Source organism: Rhipicephalus microplus, chromosome X, assembly GCF_043290135.1.
Source record: "Rhipicephalus microplus isolate Deutch F79 chromosome X, USDA_Rmic, whole genome shotgun sequence".
Taxonomy (NCBI): domain Eukaryota; kingdom Metazoa; phylum Arthropoda; class Arachnida; order Ixodida; family Ixodidae; genus Rhipicephalus; species Rhipicephalus microplus.
In genome coordinates this window covers 11,675,233-11,702,805 of record NC_134710.1, presented here as the reverse complement: position 1 = coordinate 11,702,805, position 27,573 = coordinate 11,675,233, and the positions used below count along the sequence as shown (strand labels likewise).

At 45.1% G+C, this 27,573-nt stretch overlaps 1 protein-coding gene across 2 annotated transcripts in view; it reads left to right on the top strand.

Annotated features, from left to right (window-relative positions):
* Positions 1-26,323, top strand: part of abs (ATP-dependent RNA helicase abstrakt) — a 160,751-nt gene extending 134,428 nt beyond the window's left edge. Inside the window, exons 14-16 of one of the 2 annotated variants that reach the window (XM_037426587.2) lie at positions 11,186-11,257; positions 20,586-20,696; positions 26,054-26,323. In XM_037426587.2, the coding sequence (XP_037282484.1) occupies positions 11,186-11,257; positions 20,586-20,696; positions 26,054-26,190 (320 nt within the window). In that variant the 3' untranslated portion in view covers positions 26,191-26,323. The remainder of the gene's footprint in view (positions 1-11,185; positions 11,258-20,585; positions 20,697-26,053) is intronic. The other variant, XM_037426588.2, reaches the window with a different exon arrangement.
* The last annotated feature ends 1,250 nt before the right edge of the window (positions 26,324-27,573 follow it).

Sequence of the window (27,573 nt, the reverse complement as noted above, 5' to 3'; positions counted from 1 at the left end):
CACATCAACTTTGTGATTGTCGGTCACTAGCCGCACAATCTTAAATCTACATGCTTCCACTTTCTTCATTACAAAAACAATCAATTTATGAAGTTAGTTGCCGGTAAGTCCCTTCGTAAAATAGTAAGCCACTGGTATTCGGAATGCTGTGCTCATGTCACTAATCACGAAACAAAGAAGTGAATTGGCTAAAACAGGGCTGCTGCTGTTTTGTTCTAGATCAACATCTACGTGCCCAACAAAGCAATCCCTTTGCTTGTAGTACTGTAACTTTTCTTTTATCCTCATTTCATCAACGATAAGAGAGCAGACCCTTGACTGAGGCTTGTCCAAGTTTTTAGCTTCTGTAGCTAACCTGGTTTCAACCAGTTTGCTGAAGCCTGTCTCACCGCTGGTAGTGTCAATGTAATTCGTCAGGGTTGTTCGACTTGGAAGTTTTAGAAGCGTTTCACGTCGCATGTGCTCGTATGCTTTTGTTGACAAATGTCGAAGGACCACGCACTGACGAGTTGTCTCTTCAGACCAGGTTGATCTTTTTTTCTTAACATTTGTGATTTGGTCTAGCAAAAACAATGCTACAGGCTGTTGCTCTGTGGCCCTTTGTCTGATATGCGAGATATCTGACGCCAAAGAATCTTCTTGCAGCTTTCTTAGCTCCAATTTGTACTTTTCCACAGTCCGTTGCAACCTAAGTGCCTGGTTCCTCAGGTCCTTTTCTTTTCTTTTCCATTTGGCTTTTTCTGTGGTCAGCAAACTTGACACTTGCCTGCTGTCGACCTGAATACCTCGGTCACATGCACAAGGCTTGAGTGCACCTTCCCTATCATGCGTAACATCATTGCGCTGATTGGTTTGGCTGACACTATCGGCGGTGTCTATGGGCTCTGGTTCCTCCCATTCAGATTCTGGTGGTGTGGGTGCTGCAGGTGGCAACAGCCCAGTAGCGCCGCTTGTCGCATGACCGCTCCCCACTCTCAACGGAGCACAAGCTCGCTTTTCAATGCTTACTGTGCTTCGTTCAGCGATTCCTTTTGGCTGCAAGTGTTTGAGGTAATCTTCAAAAACTGAAGTCACTGCACCTTTCTTCAACCTTCGTCTCTTTCCTTCAAGAAAGTATTCGACGCGAAAATGACGGCTACATACCTTCGTGTAACAGGACGTTGCATTTGGCGACCAGCCGTCCCGCCGAATAGCGGCCAACCACTTGTCTCGTACGGCGGCGGCAGCAGGAACTTCATGGAAAGATAGTCCAGGCACTTTCTTTTTTTCGTCCGACTTGCACAGCGGCACGCACCAGTACGACATCGCAAGTCATGCAAGGTACGTGGTCACGACAAAGGAAGAAAAAAACTTCCACCGCATTCAGCTCGCCAAACCCAACTGCACATGTCAAGGCACAACAAAGCAAACAAGCGCTCTAGGCCGCGCCCGCACCAGCACTACCGGCAGAGCACCCGACCCTGTTTGCACAGCGCCACTACACAGTGGCGGCGAGCGGGAGAAGCGAAAGCGCCGATGGCCGGGAGAGGGTGTTCTACCAGGCACTGAAAGTTATAGAGGAGGCACTGGCAGAACACATGCCTGGCTGATGCACTTTTCACCTCCTTTCTTAATTTCATATGCTTCCATTATTTCTCTTGTCATCCGCTTCTTGTGCTTGTCAATTGTTTGTGTGTCAAGGTTTCAGCTGGTTAGTGCACTCCTTGCAGTGCATCGCTGAGTGCGAGTACGAGGCCTCTTCACACTTCTGGGGCTTGATCGTCAGTCCAGCCCCATGGATCCTCCTCAGCAGGTGCCGCAGGGTTTCCATATCTTCTTGCCATGTCGTAGTGGCGATGAGCACGTCATCGGTGTAGTGGATGACATTTGGTATGCCCTGTAGAAGGCGTCTCATTAATCGAGTAAAAACAGCAGATGCTGTTTTGATCCCAAACGGCATGTACAAGAATTGATAATGTCCTGATTTAGTGGAAAATGCTGTTTTTGGTTTGGAACTCTTGTCCAGAGGCACTTGCCAGTATTCTTTAGTGAGGTCGAACTTTGAAAAGAACTTTCTAGTTCCGATCTTCTCAAACATGACGTCTGTCCTTGGGATTGCTTCCGCATCGGAAATTAAGACATCGTTAATCCGACGGAAACTGATGCAAGCACAGTAACTTTTATTTGGTTTCTTAACCAGCACCAACGGTAAATTGTTTGGAGAGTTGGACCGTTCACTCACTCCAAGCTTGAGCATATCTTGCACCTCTTTCTCAATGACTTCTTTCATGAAAAAGGACAGTGGATATTGTTGAGTGTGGATGGGCTCAGAGGTGGCCAATTGAAGACGGCATTCCAATAAATTTGTTATTCCCAGCATTTCGGAAAAGACATCCTCGTGACTTGCCAAGATCTCGCGAAGTTGGTTTCGCTGTCTTTCTTGGAGGTCTCGGCCAAGCTTAAGCGCTTCTATACCAGAGCTCGTAGTAGCCTTGAAGGTAGGTATTGGCGTATCGGTCTCTTCCTTCTCCACTACAATAAAGGTTGCCGACTGTGATGTGTTTTCAGGTTGACGCTCTTCACAATGCTTCAACATATTGATATGGAAGAGCTTAGTATTTTGGCCCATGTCCAACCAGTAATCAGTTTCCTCTCTTTCCTGTAACTAGAAAGGGTCCCTTTCACTGCATCAGTATCTTGTTCTCTGTACGTGGAAACAGTATGAGGGCCCAATCACCTATGTTCAGTCGACGGGATTTAATTCCTCGGGCATAATACTTCTTCTGGGTCACATTGGCACATGACGAGTTCTCTTGTGCTAACGGTATGGTCTTTTCTAAACAATCTCTCAGGTCTATGACATACGCATCCATGTTCTTTACTTCTCACGTATATGATCTTCCGTCCATAACTCTTTGGGTATGCTTAGCGGTCCTCGAACATGTCTGTCATACAATTCGAGTGACAAGAAGCCCATACCGGTCTGCGGTACTTCACGGTATGCAAAGAGCAGAGGTGCCAACAATTGATCCCATGACTTGGGTTCTTCTTAATTTCCTTACTTAATTTCCTCAGCATTTGCTTCAACGTACCTTCACCAAACCATTACACATGGGATGGTAAGGCATCGCTCCAAAATGCTTAATGGCTAACAAATCGTTCACTTCTCTCATTAGCTCAGATATAAAACATGGTGCCTGATCACACAGTATCTCGTTAGGCAACCTAATGCGAGAAAACACATCGATTAATTCCTTGGAGACAGTAGCGGAATCAATCGATGGCAGAGCTACCGCGTCTGGGTATCGAGTAGCGAAGTCTACCAGAGTTCCCCATATGCGATGTGGGCTTTTAAGGTCCTATGATGTCCACCGCCACTCTTTCAAAAGGAGTGTCAATTAAAGGCATGCGACCAAGTGGGGCCTTTCAAACTTTGTTTTTAGGATAAGTCCGCTGGCATATGTCGCAAGAGTGTGCATTTCTTTTCACTGCCTCCTGAATGCAGGCTAGTAGAATGCGCCTAAAGCTCGGTCGATGGTCCTTTTCATCCCTTGATGCCCCGACATCAATGTTTCATGAGCCAAAGCCAACACTTGACCACGCAGTTTTCGGGGTTGCACCACTTGTTCGATCATTTTGTCTGAGGGTCCCCGGTAGCAATGGTATAGAATTCCCTTTTCTTTCTTGAACGAGTGAGTTGCACATGTTCCTCGGAACACTTGACCCACTTTCTTCCTACATGAATCTAAAGTTCTGTCTTCTTTTTGAGCTTTGCTCACATCCTCTCTGGTCAAATTTAGTGTCTTCATGTCGACCTTAGATGATGTAGAGCGTTCTCGGCCCTTGACACCAACCACCACAGAATCTAATGAATCTTCTTCCTTCGTTCCTCTTCTACTAGAACGTTCCGACTTCGACTTACTTCCCAGAATTCTCTCTTTGCACTTTTCGTCGAGATTTTGGACTTCCCTTGCTCCTGGAGCATTGCCAACGATGAAATCGTACAATTGTCTTGTCATGCATTTGACCACTGAAATACCCAAAAAATAGGGTGACTGGATTTAACCCTTTGCCTCTGGAACAGTAATACTACTGCCATTGGCGAGGAACAACATATCAGTAGTACCTGTTGAGCTTCATCTGGCACCAGAGCTCAACGGACTACTAGCGTATTGCTTCCTGTGTCTCGCAACACAGAAACTGTCTGGCCAAACACTAGGCCCTGCAAAATCGGCATCTGGCGAGTCACAGCTTTTGGGTGAGTTCTCACCGCGCTAGCAACATTTCCCTCTGGTTTGTTGGATGGTGGATTGGTATGTTCACTGGGGTCCTCTTCAGGAGACAGCAAACGATGTTTTCTTCATAGGGCCATCTCTTTTTGTGCAGACCTTAGTATCATGCCCTTCTTATGGCAATATCCACAGTAAGATTGTTTAAGATTGGTTCGGCAATCTGAGGCCCTGTGACCAGCTTTGCCACATACAAAACACTTTATGGTAGTTTTCACGGATAAGCCTCCGCTCTTCTTCGTGATGCTACTATTCTCCGTTCTCTCGCAAAACAGGAGCAAGTTAGGCTGTCCTTGTGCCTCTAAAAAAGTCATCGGCGGTTTCTGCTATGTCTTCAAGCTTGCTGTGCTTTCTTTCACGTAGAAACAGCGTGAGTTGTTGGTGGAAGTTGTTCGAAAATTGCTCCGACACTATTAGATTATAGAGTGCCCAATACTCTTTGTTTGTCTTTGACATTTCCACCCACCGATCAAAGAAACTCGAAAGCCTAGCCGCGTATTGTTTTCCGGTCTCGCTATCTTGGGGCTTGCTCTGGCCGAACTTCTCCCAGTAGCCCTCCGTCGTAAACAAAAAACGTTGAAACAAAGCTATCTTCGCCTCATCATAGTCGAGTGAATCTCCGGGAGACAAATGTCAAAGACTTTCAATGCCTCCCCACTCAAACATAATCTTAAGGCTGTGGCCCATTTTTCTTTCGGCCACTCTTGTCCGGTGACGACGTTCTCGAACCTTTTTAGGTATGCATCTACGTCGTCCCAGTTTTCATTAAATCCTGGACTTAGGCTGTGAGGCTTCATATTGCAAAAAGCGTTCCCTCCAGATTCACGGTCAGCCGTTCTCGTCTCACTACGATTGCCTTCCCATTTGGCTACTTTCAGCTGCAACTGCAAATTTCTCTCTGTTCTTTCTTTCAGTTCTAGCAACGTCTTTTTTGCTTCGTGTTCTGCAGCTCATTCATCTCATGCCCGCACCTCCTGCTCATCTAACCACGCCCTCAGCTCTTCCCCTTCGAGCCCCATGCGCTCGGCCAAAGCCACTAGATTTCATGCGCTTGCCATTTTTAATACGACTACCGCTATCATTAATGGCTTCGTCCTGTCACGGACGCCGATTTGTGATGCAGGTTTACGGTTGAGTAAATTGTTGCTCGGAGAGAAAGCTTCAGAGCTAAGAAATGATGAAGCTGTTTGAAGTAAGAGAAGAAAAGTAGAAACTTTAAGCATAATTAAGAGCAAAAAAAGAGATAAATTTGTAATGTACACACACCTAGTCTAAGCTGACAAACTAAAACATGTCCTATAACTTGTCCAGCTATAATATTTGTGAAAATCAAGTCACTAGTGGCGTTGATGGTGGCAGTGGCTTGGTGGGTTAAGGGGGCGGACGCTGGCGATGTCTCAGCAGCTGGAGTCACGTGCTGACCAGGACATTGATGCTTGGTGGAAGACGAGGTAGCCCTTGCCCTCGCAAGAACTGTGGCTGTTTACCAACGCTGGCTCATTCCGAGGAGGTGATCACCACCCGGAAGGTTCCGCCCTCCACGGGCGGTACAAGACCGGAGTAAAGACGTGCATACATGGGACGTGACCTTGAACAGTCACGGCTGGAACTCTGGAAGGTCGCGTACCTCCGAGTACATCGTGGGCAGCTGGAGCGTCCTGGCCTTGCCTGACTTCACGCATTCGGGTCCGGAACTGGACACCACAGTCGCGCGACACCCAGGATTTTCACTCCAGCCTGCTCGATATCGTTTTGCCCTCGACTCGTCTTCCACTGTCCTCCTGTTCTTCCTCGTGCCTTGGCCGGGCAACCTTTCGCGCGAACTTTCTCTTTTGGCGGGCCGCAGTTTCATGCGTAATGTTTCGCACCGACATCATCATTATTTCTCCACCGCTCAATCGAGAAGCACCGCTCCCGTCGCCTCCGAGCACGTTGTACACAACACCACAGTGCCGCCACACTTCATAGGCACCACCACGTCAGTATACTACACCATAGCCCCTTCACGTGTGCTGATCATTGTCTTTTTCACTTCCTGATGGTTCCTTTCACAGGCCGATCGGATACAATCATCTCAGCGACCAGCTCCCCTCAATCGCTTGATCTGCGCGGAAACACTCTCATTCATTGAGTGTATGCACAATTTCATAAGGGCGGCTTTGATGCATGATGTTGCGATCCTGTTCTTTACTATCTTCGAATGTGCCAAATGATAGCTTAGCAAAGGTTTTGTCAGTCTGGGGCGATACATCCAACACAAGTGGAAGGAACACAACTTAATTTCTAGGTCAAGAAACTGAGTACGTCGTTCTTTTGGCACCTGAAAGATAAACTGTAGGCTGCACCCGTTTTTCTTAAAACTTTTCAAAACATTCACTAATGTGCTAAGAATATGAAGAGCTTCAGATCCATGCCTTCTAGCTATTTATTTATAGCTGTGTGAAGTCTGCTCAAAAAAAATATTGCACAAGATCGGGGCAACACTAGACCCAATGCAAATTCCATCTTTCTGGATGGACACTTTGTCGTTCCACCCCACTAGCGCGGAACTCACATTGCCAAAATCTACATGAAACGTTCTACGGACTTTGCACTGGTGTTACAAAAAGCCACTTCATCATTTTTGTTTGTGATGCACTCTTTTAAGCTTTGTAGCAAGGGACCACGCGAAACAGAATAGTACAGGTCAATGGCATCAATAGTGAAGGCATAAGAAACCCTTACACCATCTCCCTTTAGAAAGTCTACGACTCCCATGGAGTTTGAAACCGAAAACTAGTCGCCCCACCGCAATGGTCCCGTGGTTGAGGTACTCGGCTGCTGACCCGCAGGTCGCGGGATCGAATCTCAGCTGTGACGTCTGCATTTTCGATAGAGGCAAAAATGCTGTAGGCCCGTGTGCTCAGATTTGAGATTTGGGTGCATGTTAAAGAACTCCAGGTCGTCGAAATTTCCGGAGCCCTTCACTACGCGTTCAAGCCTGCATATCGATCTATCGAAAACGAGTCAAGTTGACGGAGGGTTTCCAAATGTTTTTGTAAAGAACTAGACGCTAGGCGTAGCCAAGTACCTCTTGCTGAGATAATGGTTTAGAACGAAAGGTTTGCTTTTGTGTGTTTACTGTAAAAACGCTTTGAGCAGCAAGCCCTTTTTGTTCTTTACTGCTGAAGATAACTTGCTCACGTTCAAGTCAGCTAGCTCCCTAACGGCCCAACGTTTTACAAGGCTGACCTTCTCTTCAACTTTCCGGAAATTCTTGTCTATAGCGGCCTGGGCGTTCTCCAAATATAGCTTCTCCAGCAAAATCACAAAGTAGCCCTCCTTATCCGAAACCGCAATATGACTACCACTATCGGACAGGTACTTAATCACAGGTAGAAGTTTTTTTGCTATGTGTTGTCCTACATTGCTAGACGAAAAAGCATTCACACAATCAGTACTGCACCTCACTTTTTCCTCGTCCTTCACAAGGCTTGCCACAGGGCTGGCCACTTCCACCTTCTCGGCACGGGAGACAGCCGGTTTCACACAGGACTTAGGTCCATGTTGAAAAAGCCTTTCATTATAGTCGGGCAATGCTAGATCGCCTAGGATCATAGCATTTGCTTCCATACTTGTGTGTCTTTTTTTCTTGGGTAAGCCTTCATGTCCCTGGTTCCAAAAGGCTTCTGTGGCACTCTCCGACAGCTGTAGCCACTCCTGGTAGCGACGGTAACCATTTCCGCTCTGACTGTGACATGGCACTCGCAAGCAGTCTTTGAAGTATTGAACATGGTGGCTCCATTCCGAGGACAGTTTCTTGCATAAACATTTCTTGTTTCCATGAGTAGAAGCCAATAACCTTCACAAAAGTTGCACATCCGGGAAGCTGAGTGACACCCGGTTGTACCATGAGGCAGTGCGAATCTTGCAAATGTAGAAAGCGATCAACAAGGTGATGGTGGCAAGGTTTTAAAGGAAGGTGGCATTAACACATAGAAAAGGGCCCTTTGTAATAGAAATTACATTTAGGGTGACGGCCAGCTGGGCATGTTGGTATAAGTTCATGATGAAACAAGTGCCACTAAGTACGAACACTCAGAAAGGATACAGGACGAGCACTTACTAGCAACATAAAATTTTTATTTTGAAACGAACACTCTTATATATGCATAACATGCATGTACATCACCACAAACCATCCCTATTATCATAAGCAGCATGAAACAATGAAAAACCACTCCCATAATCGATGGCATACACCCGGAAAAAAGATTTGTTTTATCCAAGTAAATTCCATCGATTAAGGAAGTGGTCTTTTGTTATTTCACCTTGTTTATGATAATAAGGATGGTTTGTGGGGACATACATGCGTGTTATGCATATATAAGAGTGTTTGTTTTGAAATAAAACTTTTCAGTTGGCTGTAAGCTCTAATCTTGTGTCCTTTCTGAGTGTTTGTACTTATTGGCACTTGTTTCATCATGTACTTATACCAACATGCCCAAATGGCAGTCATCCTAAACGATCATTATGACATAAAAGCAGCTGTTCACTCACATTTCTACAGTTACACTAGGCGGCGCACCGCACCCATATTGTTTTTTTTTCCCTCTGTGTTACTGGGTCTCAAGTCCTAAGACGTTAACTTTCCAATGTTTAAAATAGATGCAGATATCACAGTTGCATCTTCTAATTCTTGCTGAAATTTAGGATATGCACTGTTTTAAAGCAGTATGGGTGAGGAACTTGAAGAGATGAACCGGAGTACACAATACAAAGTACAACTTTCGACTGTTATTTTGATGCAAGGCATGTTAGAGCGATAAAAAAAAAACACCCTCATCTCGTAGCATCACCCTTGCATCATGTAGGCAAAGGTGCTTTGTTTCTAGTGCTCTTATGTGTGCCTTGTATTCGATACACTTGTGCAGAGCACACAAGATAAAACAGTTGAAAATCGCACTTTGTCTCGCACTTTGTCTTGAATGAACACAGTCATGAACAAACTGAGCCCCAGTCATGGCCTTACGTCGATTCTTGCATATGCGTGGCTTGTTGGCATACCTGATTTGCACTTATGCTGCCCTTGTTTCAGTGTAAAGTGTATAGCTTACTGTATAGTGTGGATCTTGGTGACTATGGTGGTGTATATTGTAAATGGCCTATGTTCTACTGACAGCTTCAGGAGGAAACTTCTCCTTTTATAACTTTGTTGCCTAGTCACTGTTTTTGATTGCATGCTGTGACACAAAGTTTAAACATTACTGTCACATTGGAGGCTGCGTGCTTAAGCACAATGCAGGCACAGCGTACATCATAATCCACATGAATTGAATTCCTGCATGGTGCCCAATGCTCGTCAAATTTATTTTGCTGTCTCATTTTACAGTCTTCACAATTTTGTGTTGCCATCTTTATAGCCATTAACGAGAACTAACAGAGAATAACGCCAGGGAAAGTATAGGGGATGTTATTAGAAGTGATTGTAATGTAAATGAGAAGAAACAAAGTGAGCGAACAGATAACTTGCCACCGGCAGGATCCGAACGTTTGAATAACGCATTTGGATGCTCTACCACTCAGCTGCAACGGCAGTTATCCCCTTTGTCCACTTTATAGGGTATATATGTGCATTTAAACATGGGAGCATCAATCAACACCACCTGTTGCCATGGCGGCAAGTGTAGAACACTCTTCTTGCCTGTTTGGCTTCACATAGTATGTGATCTTATTACGAGATGGCAGCTGATCAATAATCTCTCACATACGACCTCAAGGCATCAAGTCTGCCAGAACAAGACCCTTGCTGTGAATGAAGAATAGTGTAAATTTAAGACTTGTTTTTTCTTTGTTGGACACCACATTAATGAGAACTTATACACAATAATGCCAGGGAAATTATAGGGGATGATATTAGAAGTAATTGTAATGTAAATGAGAAGAAAGAAAGTGGACGAGAAGATAATTTGCTACGACCTTCGAATAACACGTTCGATGCTCTGGCTTTGAGCTACAGTGGCAGTTATCCTCTTCCGTCCACTTTATAGGGTACATATGTGCATTTAAACACAGGAGTGTCAGTCAGTGCTACCTGTCGCCATGGCGGCAAATGTGGTACACTCTTTTTACCTGTTTGGTGTCACGTAGTACGTGATCTTATTACGAGATGGCAGCTGACCAATAATCCCTCGTATACCACCTCAAGGCATCAAGTCTGCTATTGGTCAGCTGCCATAGACAAGAAGAGTGTTCCACACTCGCTGCCATGGCAACAGGTGACGCTGACTGACGCTCCCATGTTTCAATGCACATATGTACCCTATAAAGTGGACGAGAAAATAACTGCTGCCGTAGCTCAGTGGTAGACCATTGTTATAGCGCGAAAGCAGAACGACGACGAAGGGACAAGAGAAGACGAGCCTTCGTGGTCGTTCTGCTCTCACGCTATAAAAATCGTCATGTCATACCAACTAGCTGAAACCGCCATGCTTCAGTGGTAGAGCATAGAACGCATTATTCGAAGGTCGCACGTTCATATTCTGCAGGTGGCAAGGTATTTTTTCGTCTGCTTTGTTTCTCCTCATTTACATTACAGTTACTTCTAATTTTGTCCGCTGCTCAAGCTGTATGAGCTCACATGTGGTGTTGTGCCATATGTTTTTCAGTACAATCGGAGAAAAACTAGCTTATAAATGTTGTTGTATAAGGTTCGCCAAGAAAACTTTAAAATACCTGTGACTTGTACAGTGGAAAATATGTTTTAATGATACTGGCTAAATAATGTGCTTACAAGCACAAGTAGTTTCCCAAAATTGTGTTTAGTACAGATAAGCATATATTTGTCAATAAAGAGTGACAGGATTTTCATTATCGAATATTCAATGAGGCTGGAGGTTGATGAGCAAGTTTAAGTGGTATGCTACATTTGCTTTCAGTGCACCGCATTGGCCGTACGGGACGCTCTGGGCGAGTGGGAATTGCGACAACCTTCATCAACAAGTCGTGTGGTATTGCATTTCTCTCTTCCTGCTGCGCTTTCTGCACCTACATTACCATAGCATCAGATGGAGTTTAATAGGACAGTAACTTGGGCACAGTGGTATTTGTTTACTTTGAATTTTTACACAACACAAAGAACAAGAAATAAAGGAAGAATGACGCACACAAGAAGCGCTTAATTACGATCATTGTATATGTGTTCTTCCTTTACTCTTTTTTTCTGTGCTCTGTTTGAATTCAAATTTGCCAGAGTATTCCAGTGGTTATGGTGCTCGACTGCTAGTTCAAGAAAAAGAAGAAAAAGGTGTTTAATGGGAAGAAGGAGGAGGGGTCGGCCTGGAAAGCGAGTTTCTAGCCTGCTACTCCTCACGGGGGTAAGGGGAAAAGGGAAAGAAAGAGGAGGGCATGATGAGGGGTGATTTTGATAGAGCACAACGAGTCACTGCACACAATGTCTTGTTTGGTGTAGGACATGCACAAAAGTCTCTACATTAGCAGATGCTCTAAAAACAGGAATCTAAACCTGTCTTGCTTAGAAATGCAAGCAGGCCCTTTAGGCTGCGTTGGGTGTTATCCACACAGTTAAGATTGGGAATGATGGATATAATCTCGATGGTTTGGATAATCACGACACGTTGAAGGACTGGACTGCTCACTTCCTGGCAAGTATTTACACATTGCCACTTATTTACAAACAGAGGCCGGGGTGGCCACTAAACCGACCGCACAGTAAGCACTGGGCTGTATTAACGTCGGCATTACTTGCAGAGCCCTTCGTATACTCTACACATTAACACCACTTTCTCGATGTCATATCAACCTTTTATCAGAGACAGCGTCAAGCACGACCTCTGTCCCCGCTTCCCGATCTCGTTCTCTAGCACCAAGCTCCCCTCCTCTCCATTTCTCTTCATTAAATATGTCCCGTCTCATCTGAGACCGCCTCGTGGGATGAACCCCTTCTCGATGCTCCACCAATGCAGCAAACAACTCTCCTTTCCTCGGAGACGTGTCTTCACCTCTGCATTCCCACACTTGGCTTTCGTCATCCTTCAAGAAGCCGGCTAAAGACGAACTCCATCATTTCACCAACGTACAGCTTAAAAAATACTTTCGCGCGACAACAAGCCTGGCTAGACAGCCGGTCGGCTGTCTGGAGTTAGTACACAAAATGCTGCCGTCTATTCACACATATTGTGATGGCACACTGCCACATTATCTTGCCGAGAGTGGTGTCGCGACAAGGACCACTTATTTCTCAGTCTGAATCTGGCTCACCATAAGAACTCTTCCGTCATGCGGGTGACCCACCAGCACAAAGTGCAGTGAACAAAAGCTCACGGAGTTTGGCAACAAAGGTGTGTGCAGAGGCGAACGGCTTAGTCCGTGCCTGCGCAACCTGTTTTGATCATCTTCTCTTTTCGTCGGGCGCCGTCTACCGACTGGCCATCCTTCGCTTGCCCTAAACATAACTCACACGTACCCAAGCACCCAAATGTTTCTCTTCCGAAAGGGGTCGGCAGTCTAGGTCATCAGTGAGGCGCTTAAGAGATTGTCTTTCGATTTGTATAGAGGGAGCATGCAGAGGATGTGATAAATAGTCTGGCATGTGACACAAATTGCAGTTAGGATTTTGCTCCTGTCCCATCTTGCATATGTATCATCGCGTGTATGCAACACCCAGCTGCAGTCTATGTAGAAGTGTTTCTTGGTCTATCCTTAGTCAGAACGGAAGGTGAAAAGCCTGACTAGAGTCAAGCCTATCAATGCACTTCTGGCAATAATCCGGATTATTCCATAGTCGTTGCATAGATGTCTTCATACCTTTAGACGGCAAGGGGTTGATGTAATATTGGGAAAAGTGAATTGATATCCCTTCGCCGCTACTGTGCGCCATTTTCACTTCTGCATCAGCTTGTTCATTCCCAGCTATGCCACAATGACTGGGAATCCATTGCAACACAATGGTATGTCCGGATTTAAATGCCTGATTCAACATATTCATTATGTCACACACGCAGAGGATTGTATGCAGTGTCTTGCTTCATGTAGTTCCTAATTAGCTGAAGTTTCGGCTTGGTGTTGCAAAATAATGTTCACTTTGCTGAACTCTGCTGTAAAATGCTGTAATTGTAAACTGTAAAATGCTAACCCAAGGGTCACAGGATTGAACCCCGGGCCGACGCAGCTACATATCCAGTGGAGGCGAAAATGCTTGAGGCCGGTGTACCTACATTTAGGTGCACGTTGAAGAATCCAAAGTGGTGGGAATTTCCGAAGCCCTTCCCTACAGTGTCCCTCATAATCATATTCTGGCTTTAGAATATTAAACTCCAATTTTTCTCTTCAAATACAAGGGGGCATTCAGTGTGCAAGTTGCATAAAAAATTGGATTTCTGTCTGACAGGCTATGCACCAGCTGTAGCGAGAATATTTAATATGCATCATGGACTGGAATACATTAAAACGCCAGATAAGTGTTCCGTTAAAGGGGCCCTACAACACTTTATGAGCATGTTCAGAAAACACCGCTGATCGGTAGTGGAGGCTCCCAAGAACATGTGAGTCAAATATTATAGCGTAGCACACGGCCTGGAATTGAGAATAAGTTATCAAAGTCAGCTGAAAATTACTTTCTCTTCTCTGACAATTTATAAAAGAAGCTCAAACATCACTCCTAGAAGGCCATTCGTCAGCTATTGGCTCATTTGAACATGGCACGCTCGGTCGTTAACAGTGATCGCCGCGAAAAGCCGCGACTTGTCCACGCGTGCACGTGCGATCACACTGGGAAAGCCGCATATTCAGAGAAAAAAAGAACAAAAAGTTCAAGATGACGAGGCGAGCATGACGTATTTTCTTTGCCTCTGCTATCCCTATCTGTTTAGCTCTCTGCGCTTTCGTCGAGACAAGAGAGAATGTGTTTGCAGCATGCGACAAATCTTTGTAACTCCGCTCGTACTGGACGGATTCTTCACATTTTTGCGGCGTTGAATTTGTGAGGCGATAAGCTCTTTCAGAAAATTTATTCCATGGGTGCTTCAAAAGTGTTTCAGGGCCCCTTTGATGGCCCCTGAAACGGTTGTGTGATGGTATCGCTGCCCCAGGTCTTGAAGAAAAGAGTCGACCAGCCATCATAACCCAGCGAAACAGCAAGATACTTTAATGACACTCAAATATATACGTGGGAACAAGACAGGCCCACCGACATTTACAGGGTTTCCAGATGCATTGTAATTAAAACTTTTAACACAACAGTTTGCTTGAATTTGAGTAGGTTGCAATATTGTTACGGATGTGATGGGTTTATTTACAATGAAAAATGTCAGCGCTCTACCGTCACTGCCGAATCACCATCGCTCGAGCGCGTCCGATCTCTTCTTCCTCGCTCTTTCAGTCCGCGTTACATTTCCCTCCGGGCCAGACGAAGCTCACCGAGCGAGTAGAAGCGATCGGTTGTTGTAGGGCTTCAATCGGGCAATGTGCACAATTTGCGTCTTGCGCGAACGCCGGTTCTGAGCTGTCACTCTCGCGACAGCGTAAGTGATGTCACTTAAGCACTGAGTAATGACAAACGGTCCTAAGTACTTAGAAAGAAACTTCTGGCAAAGTCTCTTTTTTTGAACAGGTGTCCACAGCCAGACCAAATCACCTGTAGCGAAAGTCACGGGCGGGTGTTTTGCGTCGTAACGGTCTTTCGCGCGAGCGTGGGCGGAAAGAGTTCGGAGCCGAGCAAGTCGACGAGCTTCTTCGGCGCGACACAAAGTCTGCGCGACACTGGCGTTTTCGTTCGTCGAAAATGGCAGTATGGTGTCAAGGAAACTTTGCGGATGACGAGCATAGAGAAGAAAGAAAGGCGTATAACCTGTGACTTCGTGTTTCGCGGTATTAAAGGCGTATGTAACAAAAGGTAATACGGCATCCCAGTTCTTGTGATCCGCTGCGACGTACATTGAAAGCATGTTGATGATGGTACGATTGGTGCGCTCAGTGAGGCCGTTGGTCTGAGGGTGGTATGGCGTGGAATGGCGATACTGACACCCACAAAGCCGTAGCAACTCTTCGACAACGTCAGCGGTAAACTGACGGCCGCGATCACTTATCACCACACGAGGGGCCCCGTGACGAAGTATGATTGAGTGTAGAAGAAACCATGACACATCAGATGATGTGGCTGAAGCAACCGCCATCGTTTCAGTATACCGCGTCAGGTAATCTACGCACACAATAATCCAGCAGCGGCCGGTGGTAGACTTGGGGAAAGGGCCCAGTAAATCTATGCCAACTTTTTCGAATGGTGATGTCGGTGGCTTAACCGGCTGCAGTGGGCCGGCCGATGGTGTGGTAGGTTGTTTGTGGCGTTGGCAGACATCACAACTTGCGACGTAGTGCTTGGTGGTCTTCCAGAGTCGAGTCCAGTAAAAACGTTGTCGGATACGGTGAAGCGTTCGGGCAAATCCAAGGTGCCCAGACGTGATGTCATCGTGCATGGCTTGGAATACCGCAAGACGCAGGCATTCTGGCACGATGAGTAGTAGTGTGGAACCATGGCTGGAGTAATTCTTGCGATATAATAGGGCGTCATGAATCACGAATGGCGTGGCGCGTTTAGAGCTACGAGCCACATCAATCATTGGTTTCAGCGAAGGGTCACGCTGTTGTTCGTGACGAAAGACATCCAAATTTGGGAAGTTGGATGAGATTGCGGCCAGGTAGTTGTCAAAATCATCATCATCAGCATCCACAGTTGGAGATGGAAGACGAGATAAGCAGTCGGCATCTGCGTGACATCGACCGCTCTTGTAGGTCAGAGAATAATTATATTCTTGAAGCCGTAAGGCCCAGCGAGCCAACCGACCGGCTGGGTCACGTAGTCCGACAAGCCAACAAAGCGAATGATGATCTGTGACGATCTTGAACTGCCGGCCGTACAAATAAGGTCTGAACTTTTGGACGGCGAAAACAACTGCAAGACATTCGAGTTCGGTGACCGTATAATTCCTCTCCGCCTTAGTCAAAGTACGACTTGCATACGCCACGATGTGCTGCCGGCTATCATGATATTGAACTAGCACGGCACCAACTCCGATACCACTAGCATCTGTATGCAGTTCCGTGAGTGCCTCCGGGTCGAAATGGCGCAAGAGGGGTCCGGAAGTAAGCAAATACTTCAGCTGCTCGAAAGCAGCCTCACACTCAATGGTCCATCGAAATGGAGTGTTTTTGCGGAGCAACTCTGTCAGGGGATGAGCAAGCTGGGCGAAGTCTTTGATAAACCGACGAAAATAAGAACACAGGCCCACGAAGCTACGGAGATCCTTCAAAGACGTCGGTTGCTTGAAGTCTCGGACAGCACTGATTTTGTGCGGGTCTGGTCGTATACCGTCCTTGTCAACTAGATATCCAAGCACAAGGGCTTGACGCTCACCAAAATGACACTTCTTTGCGTTTAAAACGAGACCAGCTTGTTTGACGCAGTCTAGAACAACGCTAAGCCGATGGTTGTGTTCGTGGAATGTCTTGCCAAAAATAATTACATCATCGAGATAACACATACATATCTCCCATTTGAGACCGCGAAGGATGGAGTCCATGAATCGCTCGAAGGTAGCTGGGGCATTGCATAAGCCAAACGGCATAACGTTGAATTCAAATAATCCATCAGGCGTGACAAAAGCAGTCTTCTCTTTGTCAGACGGATGCATTGGTATTTGCCAGTATCCAGACCTTAGGTCGACAGACGAAAAGTATGCGGCCGAGTGCAGACAATCAACAGCATCGTCGATGCGTGGTAGCGGATACACGTCTTTCTTTGTGACGGCGTTGAGACGGCGGTAGTCTACACAGAATCGCCAAGAGTTGTCTTTCTTTTTTACCAATATAACAGGAGCTGCCCAGGGACTGCTTGACTTTTGAATAACGCCTTTCTGCAGCATGTCGTTGACCTGATCGGCGATCACTTGCCTCTCTGACGGGGATACGCGATAGGGTTTCTGGCGTATCGGTGTAGCATCTCCCGTGTTGATGCGGTGGTGCATACGGGATTCGGGCAACATGGAACAACGCTTGTTTTGAGCGAAATCAGAGACTCCCGCGTAGCGTGTAAGTACCTCCTCAAGGACATTCTGCTCGGAAGAAGGCAACGACTTGTTGATCATACGTTTAATCTCGGCTGAGTAGTTGGGCGCAGTCTGACTGATAGCTGGAGATTCTGAGACCATTCTCACGTCAATGGTGGCCTGCTCCTCGAACGTACCCAGTTTGAATCCGACTGGTAGAACAACAGGCTCTGAGGCTGCGTTGAGTGCCCACAAGCAAGCATGTCCATCGATGGCTGTAAGGACAGACCGTGGGACCAGCACATTCTTCTTAATGGCGTTTGCATGATCAGGCTCCACAAGTCCAGTGCAGGGTCCTGAGCGGACATGAGAAGAGCATACGGGTACAAACACTGCTGTCCGACCAGGGATCGTCACATCTTCAGACAACGAAAGAGCATCGATTGGCAGAGTCGGAAAATCGTCAACTATTGCAGCGGGCAACGTACTTTGTAGAAGAATCTCTCCAGTTCCACAGTCAAGTGTAGCGCCGCATTCATGAAGGAGGTCTATCCCTGAAATGATGTCATGAGTTGCGCGAGCCAGTACGGTGAATTCAACTCGGAAATTTTGTCCACCAATCGTGAGTACAACTGAACAAATACCAACAGGGCATAACGTTTCGCCTCCAACTCCACGAAAAGTTTCTTTACGATTCCACGCGAACATAACTTTGTGACCCAAGAAACGATGTTTGAAACGAAGGCTCATAACCGAAACAGCAGCACCAGTGTCTACAAGAGCAAGAGTATCTACACCGTCTATACACACACGCACTTTGTTCATCAACATCACAGCAGAAGGAGGAATTGGCGAAACTGACCGTCCCGCGACCGCACCTCCATCGGTCGCACCAGTTAGTTTCCCAGCTGATGCGGGGAAGGTGACCGACGACGCGGAGACGGCGACCGGCGGGACCGTGTCGGAGGCGGCGTCAGGCTTCTCTCGGAGGCAGGGGACTCGCTGCGAAATTCGTTAGGCCATTGCTGTCGGGGACGGTGGTCGGCCGAGTGAGAGGTCCAGGTTTCATGCATACGAAGCGGGTGCGTCGAAAAACGTGGCGGCACAGGCGTTTCGTACATACGAGCCGGATACGTCGAAAAACGTGGCGGTGCAGGCGGCCGTCTGGGACAAAAGCGCGAAATATGCCCTGGGAGACCACATGTGTAGCAAACGGGGACTTGTCGACTTACGTTAGCCGGAGCAGAGGTGGCAGAAGTACGCGGAGACGGGTCGTGCTCCGCAGGAACATTTTGTGATGAAGCATAGTAATCTTCTGGTAGATGCCTGGTTGACGACGGTCGGGGGTCCGCAGCGGCACGTCGAGATGATGACATCCGGTGGTGGCCACAACCCGTCGGGGAAAACGGAAGCCACGGGGTAAAATCTGCAGTTTTTGTGCGTGGTCGGTTTTCGACGTGACGCTCTCGCATCCAGTAGGGAGGTGGTTCGGGGCACGCGGCGAACGAGCATTGGTGGTGAACGTCACCTGCTTGAAGTCGTACGAGCTCTTCTCGAACTACCCGACGTACGAGGTAAGAAATGTCTTCGCAGGTGGCGACGTCCATACTTGCGACAGTGGGAACATTGTCCAAGCGCCCGAACTTGGGTAAAATTCTTCGGGTCTTCAACGCCTCGAATGCGCGACACTGCTGCCTGAAAATCGAAGGAGTGTTCAAGTTTTCTTTTGTTATCAAAAAATTGTACACGTCCTCGGCGATGCCTTTCAACAAATGACCGACTTTGTCTTCGTCAGACATATTTGCGTTGACAATTCCGCAAAGCTTCAACACTTCTTCAATGTAGGTTGTGCACGTCTCGCCGGGCAACTGAGCCCTACGTGACAGCGTTTGCTCAGCTTTCTTTTTCATGAAACTCGTGTCCCCAAAGCAGGCCTTCAGTTCCTTAACAAATATATCCCAAGTGGGGAGGACATGTTCATGGTTCTCAAACCAAAGCAAGGCTGTCCCGGCAAGGAAGAATACTACGTTCACGAGCTTCGCCGGTGCGCCCCATTCGTAGTAGCGGCTCACTCTCTCGAAGTGTTTTAGCCAAGCGTCCACGTCTTCGCAGTTTTACCTGAGAAAATTCGTGGCTCAGGTGCCCAGTAGTCTGGTTGTCGAGGTCGACGGCCACCTTGTGCCGTGTCGGTGGCACTGGTGGATGCAGCAGCGTAGGACGTCGATGGGATTGCTGTGTCGTCGTTCATGCTGATGTTGTCCGGAGGTAGGCCAGCTAAGCGTCTGCTTCTTCGAAGAACTTCCGCTGCGGGGTCCAGGATGGCAAGTTACCCAGCACCTCCACCAAAGCTGTTACGGATGTGATGGGTTTATTTACAATGAAAAATGTCAGCGCTCTACCGTCACTGCCGAATCACCATCGCTCGAGCGCGCCCGATCTCTTCTTCTTCCTCGCTCTTTCAGTCCGCGTTACAATATTATCAAACTGCTTGCACTATAATTTAAGCCAAACGCCTTGTAACAAGCAGCCCATGGGTGATTGAACGTTACCTTCTTTACAAGCACTGCTTTTCTGCTCAACTCTGTTTACAAAAGGTCTTTGTTTGGTGGAAGTGGTCAGAATTAAGATAGCTACCATGAAGGCATTCAACTAAAAAGGTTGCCTTGTTTTGTTACTCCTGTGCAGCGGATGGGCTTATGTTTTGTTATATAGTATTGATTGATATGTGAGATTTAACGTCCCAAAACCACCATTTGATTATGAGAGACGCCGTAGTGGAGGGCTCCGGAAATTTCGACCACCTGGGGTTCTTTAACGTGCACCCAAATCTGAGCACACGGGCCTGCAACATTTCCGTTGTTATATAGTATATAAGTAGCGATAGGATTGCAAAATTAAACTGTCGATAATTATAATATGAGTGTGTTCCTTGTTTGTGACGTCCGCAGTGTGCTTTTACCATTCTTAAACATGCCCAGATTATCACCTCAGTGAACTTCATTTCTGTAATCACAAAGAAAGTAGTGCATCACCCGTAGTTGCTTCATACATGATAACTGGATGCTAGGCAACATTGTTTCAACTAGTTTAAAATGATCAAATATTTATATTAAGGTAATTGATGTTGAAGATTGTCCTTTTTAAATAATTACAGCACTTGAGTTCATTTTCATGTTTTGCTGTTCAAAATCACCATGCTTTATTTGCCTGATAAGTAAACTTTTCCTCTTGTTTCTTTTGGGTATTTTCTGATTTGCCTTTGTGCTTGTATTTTCAGACGAGTCTGTGCTTTTAGACATGAAACATTTGTTGCTAGAAGCCAAGCAAAAGGTTCCACCATTCCTTTTGGCCCTGCAGTCTGAAAATGAGAAATACTTGGAGCTTGGAGGTAAGTGTTGTTCCTTTGTAAGCTTCTTGGTATTGTGGTTGCTTATTATGCCTTATTATGTCCATTATGTATATTGTATATTATCGGTGGTAACTAAAACAGGAACCCAGGAGTCGACACCTACTCCAGAACCAGAGCAGCAAAACATTCTCTCTTTCTTCAAAGATGTGTATGTGTCACAGCATGTGGTTAATTAGTGATATGTGTCATTACTCCCCTTCCCCAAAGAAGCATCGTCTCGATTCAGCGCATTAGGATAAAAGAAAAAAGGCACTATACAATCGAAAGACGTGTCATAATACAAAATAACTCAGTCGGCCACTAGCAAGCAAGGTATCAAGTAAAAATAAACAGGAAGCAACAAAATGGAAAAGATAAAAAAAAAAACGCTAAGTTATCGATACAGTTTAGTCACTCAATAGTGAAGTCACAGCGACAAAAGTACGGTTTCAGTCTAAAAACTTGAACGATTTTAGCTTGTGGAAGCCGGTGAGAGTTTCTTGAAGTGCCTTCTAGGATAACCTCGTAGGTTGCTTCACTGAGTCACCGCAAAACTTTGTAGGGTCTGAAATAGCGACGCAGCAACTTTTCTGACCGGCTGCCTTGTCGGATGGGGGTCCACACCCGCATTTCATCGGCTGGGTTGAAAGTGACTTCTTTTGACGAAGATTGTAGAGGCGTACATCAGCAGATTGGCAACACTGAATACGGCGTCGCGCTAGTTGACAAACCTCTTCAGCACATTAGGCGAACATGGCAGCGTCTATGTTGAACATTCCCAGGTTCTCGGCAACAAGCATGGTGTCAAGCATTGTGGCTACTTCTCGCATGTGCACAAGGCGAAAGGGTGTGAAACCTGCACTTTCTTGACCTGCGGTACTTTAAGCAAATGTGACGTAGGGGTAGGATATCGTCCCAGTTCTTGTGATGAATGGTTACATACAATGCAGTGTCTGCAGTGGTCTTGCATAGTCTTTCAGTGAGCCCATTTGTTTGGGGGTTATATGCTTTGTTTTGCAATGTTTCATGCCACTCAGCCTGAAGACTTCCTATAACATCTATGCAGTAAAAGCTGTACCACGATCTGTGATGATGATGGTTAGAGCAAAGTGACGGAGGACGATGTTGTTAACAAAAAAATGGCCGACGTCTGCTGCAGTAGCTTTTTGTAGTGCCTTTGTTTCACAGTATTGTAATCTGTAGCGACCAAAATCTACCGATTTCGAGACGAAGACATGGGGAATGATCCCAGAAAGTCTATGCCAACAGGATGAAATGGCACTTTTGGTATGGCTACTCGTCGTAGGAGTCTCACTGGTCGTACAGGTGGGGTCTTATGTCATTGGCAGTCGCAAGATATGCGGATCTAGTACTTCACAGCTTTCGCAAGACTTGGCCAATAATAGAAGCGGCAAATTCATCGCAGCGTGCGTGTGTAGCCAAGGTGTCTAGAGAGTGGCTCGTTGTGACAAGCACTGAAAATTTCGCCACAAAGTGAGCTTAGCACAATTAGTAGGTATGTAGCTTGCATATTGTCATGTAGGACATCATTGACACAAAACTTGAGAGAAGACAAAAGAAGAGACACGAAAAAGCACGAGTATCTTACAAAGAAGCAAAGATAAAGTCGCACGCAAACTGGCGAGGTGAAGTACCTTAAGCAATTTGGAGAACAATGTATTAGTGTCCCGTCTTTGTCTATATTTGATAATGAGTTTGCTTTTTATCTGATTGGTTGTGATAATAGTTGTTTGTGGTTTTCGTGTGTTTGTACGCATGCATGAGGGTTTCATATGGTGAGCTACGGCTTCATAAAAGTCAGTTGCGAGTGTGCGCTTTTCCATGTCTCTTCTTTCGTCGTCTTTCAAGTTTTGTACCAGTGATGTTCTACACAGCTATACACCAACAAGCCCGACACCATACGTTACTGAGCTTGCGTATTGTCAAAGTTCTTCTTGTAACAGACTCCATTTCAGAAACAAAAGGAAGCAATTGAGCGGGTGAAAGTACAAGGAAAGTTAAATTCGCGCCCTTCTAGGTATTCAATGAGCTGACTGAGCTCCAAGTCGTCACGTTAGTGCTGAGCCGAGCTAGTTGCTGTCATGGCAGAAAGAAAAACGTCATCCTCTTCATGGTCAGTGTTGGTATTTTCCACTGGTACATGTGAAAGACATCAGCATAGGTGTGTTTTTGCCCAGACTTGCTTACAACGGTGACATTGAACTCATGCAGCCGAAGGCTTCATCGTGCTAGACAACATGACGGATCTTTGAAATTTGCGAGCCGGCTCAGAGAGTGGTGGTCGCTAACTACCCTGTATGGGTGGCTGTATAAGTAAGGTCGAAACATTGTGATGGCTCAGACAACAGCTGGGCATTCTTTTTCCGTTGTAGAATAGTTCTCTTCAGTAGGTGACAACGTTCTGCAATCACACGCTCTACGCCATTATTCCATTGAACTAATACGGCTCCTAGTCTGATGTTGCTGGCATCTGCGTGTAACTCTGTGTCAGTGTGTTTGTTAAAATGATCCAATACGGGTGGGGACTACAGATGGTTTAGAAGAGTGACAAAGATTTCGTTTTTTAAGGCTTCGTATCAACCTAATAATCTCCTATTAGGAAGTCTTACTTTTGTTTAACATTATTTTTCCTCACCTGTATTGTGTACAGCCACGGCCACATCTGTGTAGAGCACGCGAGTCATCGGCTTTTGCTCTGCGGCACGAAACCTTGAGGGAGTACTGGGCTCTGACATGGTCAGCCTGACAGCTAGAACATGCATGCTCCTGATACACCACTTCAGAGCCCTAAAGTGCCTCAAGCTTTTGCGCCGCCAGGCAAAAACCGCCTGCTCACGTGCTCTACACATAAGTGGCTGCGGCTGTACATTTATTAGGTAGTGATAGCTTGTTTGTATTAAATTAGAGTCTCGTGAAAGAAAACATCAAGGATACATTGCACTCTCCTGTGAATGCGAAGTCTGGCACACAATTCGCTGGCATTCACTGGAGAAAGAAAACCCTCTTGCCTGCACAGACACACCTTCACACAGACGCATTCATAGAATGTAGTGACCTCTGTTCCAGTAAAACTGGGTCCCGCTTTGAGAAAGTTGAATATTCAAGGGATGACGGGGCCATGGCAACACTATAGAGTGAAAGTTGTCGAAGCAAGAAAAAAAAAATTCACCTACAGCTTTTAGTCACCACAACTTTAGCTACGTAAATCGCCTTGGCATAAAGGAGCAGTGACATCAACATGACGCATGTCGCGTTTTTTGCATCAATGCATATTTATAGATCCCTTAGTAATGATTCAGTGCTAATAATGCAAAAAGGGGACAAATTAGTATTTAATATGAAATGTAATAAGAAATGTAAGCCCATAGATTACTAAGCCAGTTGTTCGCTTGGGATGAAGAGCAAAGATAAGAAAGCAGCGTCGGAATCCCACTCTGATGAACATGCTGAAACTCAGCATCGTGCGCAAAGTATTAAAAGAGTGTATCAAGAAAGCAAAAGATCTGTACTACGTCACATTAGAAAACTTCTTGCTGTCATCCCCAGTGAAATTCCAGCAGCGTTTTGCCCCGAAAAAGAAGTGTTTTTATATTATATGTGTAAACGGCACTGTCGTTACTAACAAAGATATCAAAGATAACAAAGAAATATTTCAACTTGTTTTTGTTCAGTGTTTACTGATGACGATGGTAGAAAGCCATGTCCAAAAACTGTGCATGACATCCCACCAGTAAGTGGCATTTCAATATCTGAGGAAGGATTTTTGTGTCTGCTTCTTAACATAGCTCCCAATAAGATGCCCGGTATTGATGGCATTCCTAATGCGTTCCTTGCGAGGTATGCTGAGTTGTGCTCAAAGTTTTTGTGCATCATCTTTTAGAAGTAACTATCACAGTGCGCTCTTACAAATGACTGGAAATTCAAAAAAATTATTTCTATACCCAAATGAACGAATGCTTCTCTCGTTTCCACCTATAGACCAATTTCTCTGCTTTGCTCATGCGCAAAGGTATTAGAACACATTGTATTCAAGCACCTTTCAACTTTTTCGATGAAAACAATCTAATAAAGACAGACAACACTGCTTTCGAAAAGGCTTCTCTACCGTCACACAAGTGTTGGAAACTGTTCATGACATAGCAGCTATTCTAGATAAACAAGGCCAGATTGACATGATTTTCCTAGACTTTTTGAAAAGGCATTTGACCACATGTTGCATTCAAAACTTCTCTCGAAACTTAAGCCTATACTCAAAAGCGACTCATTAATTTCGTGGTTTGAGGCCTACCTCTCTTGCCTAAATTTATAAACCCCTCCACCCTACCAACACATGGGACTTGACCGAGAGGAGAAAAAAAAAAAACAATCATAAGAAAAAACAACAGTGCTATGCTAGCACAAAGATGTGCGACGTAGTATGCTGCCCAGGCTAGAGGCCCAGTCAGGAAACTCATAATGTCATCGTTCGTCTCCTGCATCACAACAATCATGTATTTTCAAACAAACAAATTACTAAAAAAATTATCTTTCGTTTTTGCCTTGTGCTGGCAACATGTCAATTAAGACAATTCCAATTTTATTCATAGTTTTCACATTTCTTCAGGAATGTAACCTTCAGATATGCCGCACGGACCTTCTATGTTTTTCACTGATCACTGACTAGCAAAATGTTGAAATTACCCTACGTCTTACAAGAAAATCGTATCACCGCCCTACCCCATGCTGGCCAAAAAAACAAAAAAAACTTGAAAGTATCCTACAAGTAGGGTGATTAAGCTATGGTTGGCAACACTGCAGGTAATACACTTGAGCTGTTTATTCTTGTGTGAGTTTGATAATTTATTCTTTCCGTGCCCAGTCCCACAAGAAACTCTTAAAAAAAAACAAAGCAAACAGCTGTAATACCTTGAAGTCAATACTTCGTAGTTTTGTGACCCCTTTCTCACACTTTTTTTCTTCGTTTCTTGTGCATGTAGTCCTTTCTAGCAACCCAGAGTAATTAGATAACAATATAAAAAAAATTCAAGAATATTGTGTATTTGGCAAAACTTACTTCCTTTCATTTGGTATCTTATTTTTTTCTACTGTCAAGTGGCTTGGGGTCACTAGAAATACGCTATTATGCCTAGTAAGTGCTTCAGTCAAAGTAGTTTCTTGTCAAGATTGGTGAACCTGAATATGGACCTGAAGGCAATCGTATAGATTTCTGATGTGGCTTTCTCTGCCCATGAATTTGTACTACAACCTGTTACAGCTTTATATGAAGTGTTAAGTTGAAGGGGAATCAAATTAACCATAACCTAGTTGACTTGAAAGATTTTTGCTTTCTGGTGCAGAGGAACGTGGTTGCTCCTACTGTGGAGGTCTTGGGCACCGCATCACCGACTGTCCCAAACTGGAAGCTATGCAGAGCAAACAAGCATCCAACATTGGCCGCAGAGATTACCTGGCCAATAACAGTGCTGACTGGTGAAACAGCTATTGGTCGCACTTCAGTGAAGCTTGTGGATTTCAACATTGTTTTATCCGGGCACTGATCTCAGTTGCCTTTTTCCTTTTAGTGCAGAAAGGTTGCTGTTAACATAATAAAGAAAATTCATGGTGCACTGAGATATTATTCCTAATAAGATGCACATGCGTGTGCATGCCACATTTTATTGCCACATTTCCTTGGCTTCACAGCATTTGCTGACTCATTGATAGACCTGTGCGCCGGTGCCATAATCGCCGGCAGTGGTCGTCACCGGCCCGGGGTTCATCGGACCGGCGGCAGGGGTACATTCAAGAGTTAGCTAGGAGAAATGTTTGTCCTTAGAATTAAAAAAAAAAAAATCTGTTTCCCCGAAAGGGCAAAGAAAATTACGTGATAAGAACATGTCTTCATGTTATTTATTTATCAATGATTATCTGTTCACACCAACGTACGTCTCAAACTGATGAAACTATTCACGAGAAATACCCCTACAAAACTCACTTTTTTGGTAGTTCCTTTTTAGTGGAAACAATACAAGAATGGAACTGTCTACTGGATGATATGGTTAATAAAACTGATAATAAACCCTTTTTTTTTCTTTCCTGTAACAACGCCCACAACATCATTGCCAGTAAAAATGGTTTGTTGTCTCGAAGCGTTTGGGTGTTTAAAATGTATGACCGTGACGTTCATAGTTTGTGTGGTCCAACATTATACGAGCATTTTAAAATATCTTGAGTATTGTTGTATTTTTTGTACCTATTGTATCGAGAGCAAACTATGTTCTGATATTACTTGTGTGTACCTCTCCTACGTAATGCCTTACGGCGATGTACGTGAAGTGTAAATAGATAAACAATTAACACTGCTGTCTCAATTTTTGAGACATAGCAGGTGTAAATACAAATGTTCAGCACCTTGAAGAAAAACACATTTTAGCAAAATGCACATTAACGCAATTTTTTTTTTTTTTCAAACTGCTCAACACAGAGTCTGCGCAGAGACTCATCAAGCTTATCGTCAAGCAATGAAAAAAAGAAACTAACACAATTTGGAATGTATCTAATGAGAAAATATTTAGGGCATATTTAAAAGGGTCAATAATTGAGCTGGTTGGCATGAATTCATCAATATATTTATTTCCAAAGTGTATATATTTGGTCACAGGAAGTAAACGCTCGTGTTCTAACAGCGCTCTTTCCTGTTGCCTTTCTTTTCGAGTTTCTCCGCGTTGTTTTCAGAAGAATCTAAGGGATGAAATCGATGGCTATGGTGTGCAGAAGATTGAAAGATATGGGTGCTAGAATACTAGAACCGGTATGAACTATCTTTTGCAAGAGGATGACACGATGGCAAGTGTGCTGATGTTCGAGAAGGGCTGCA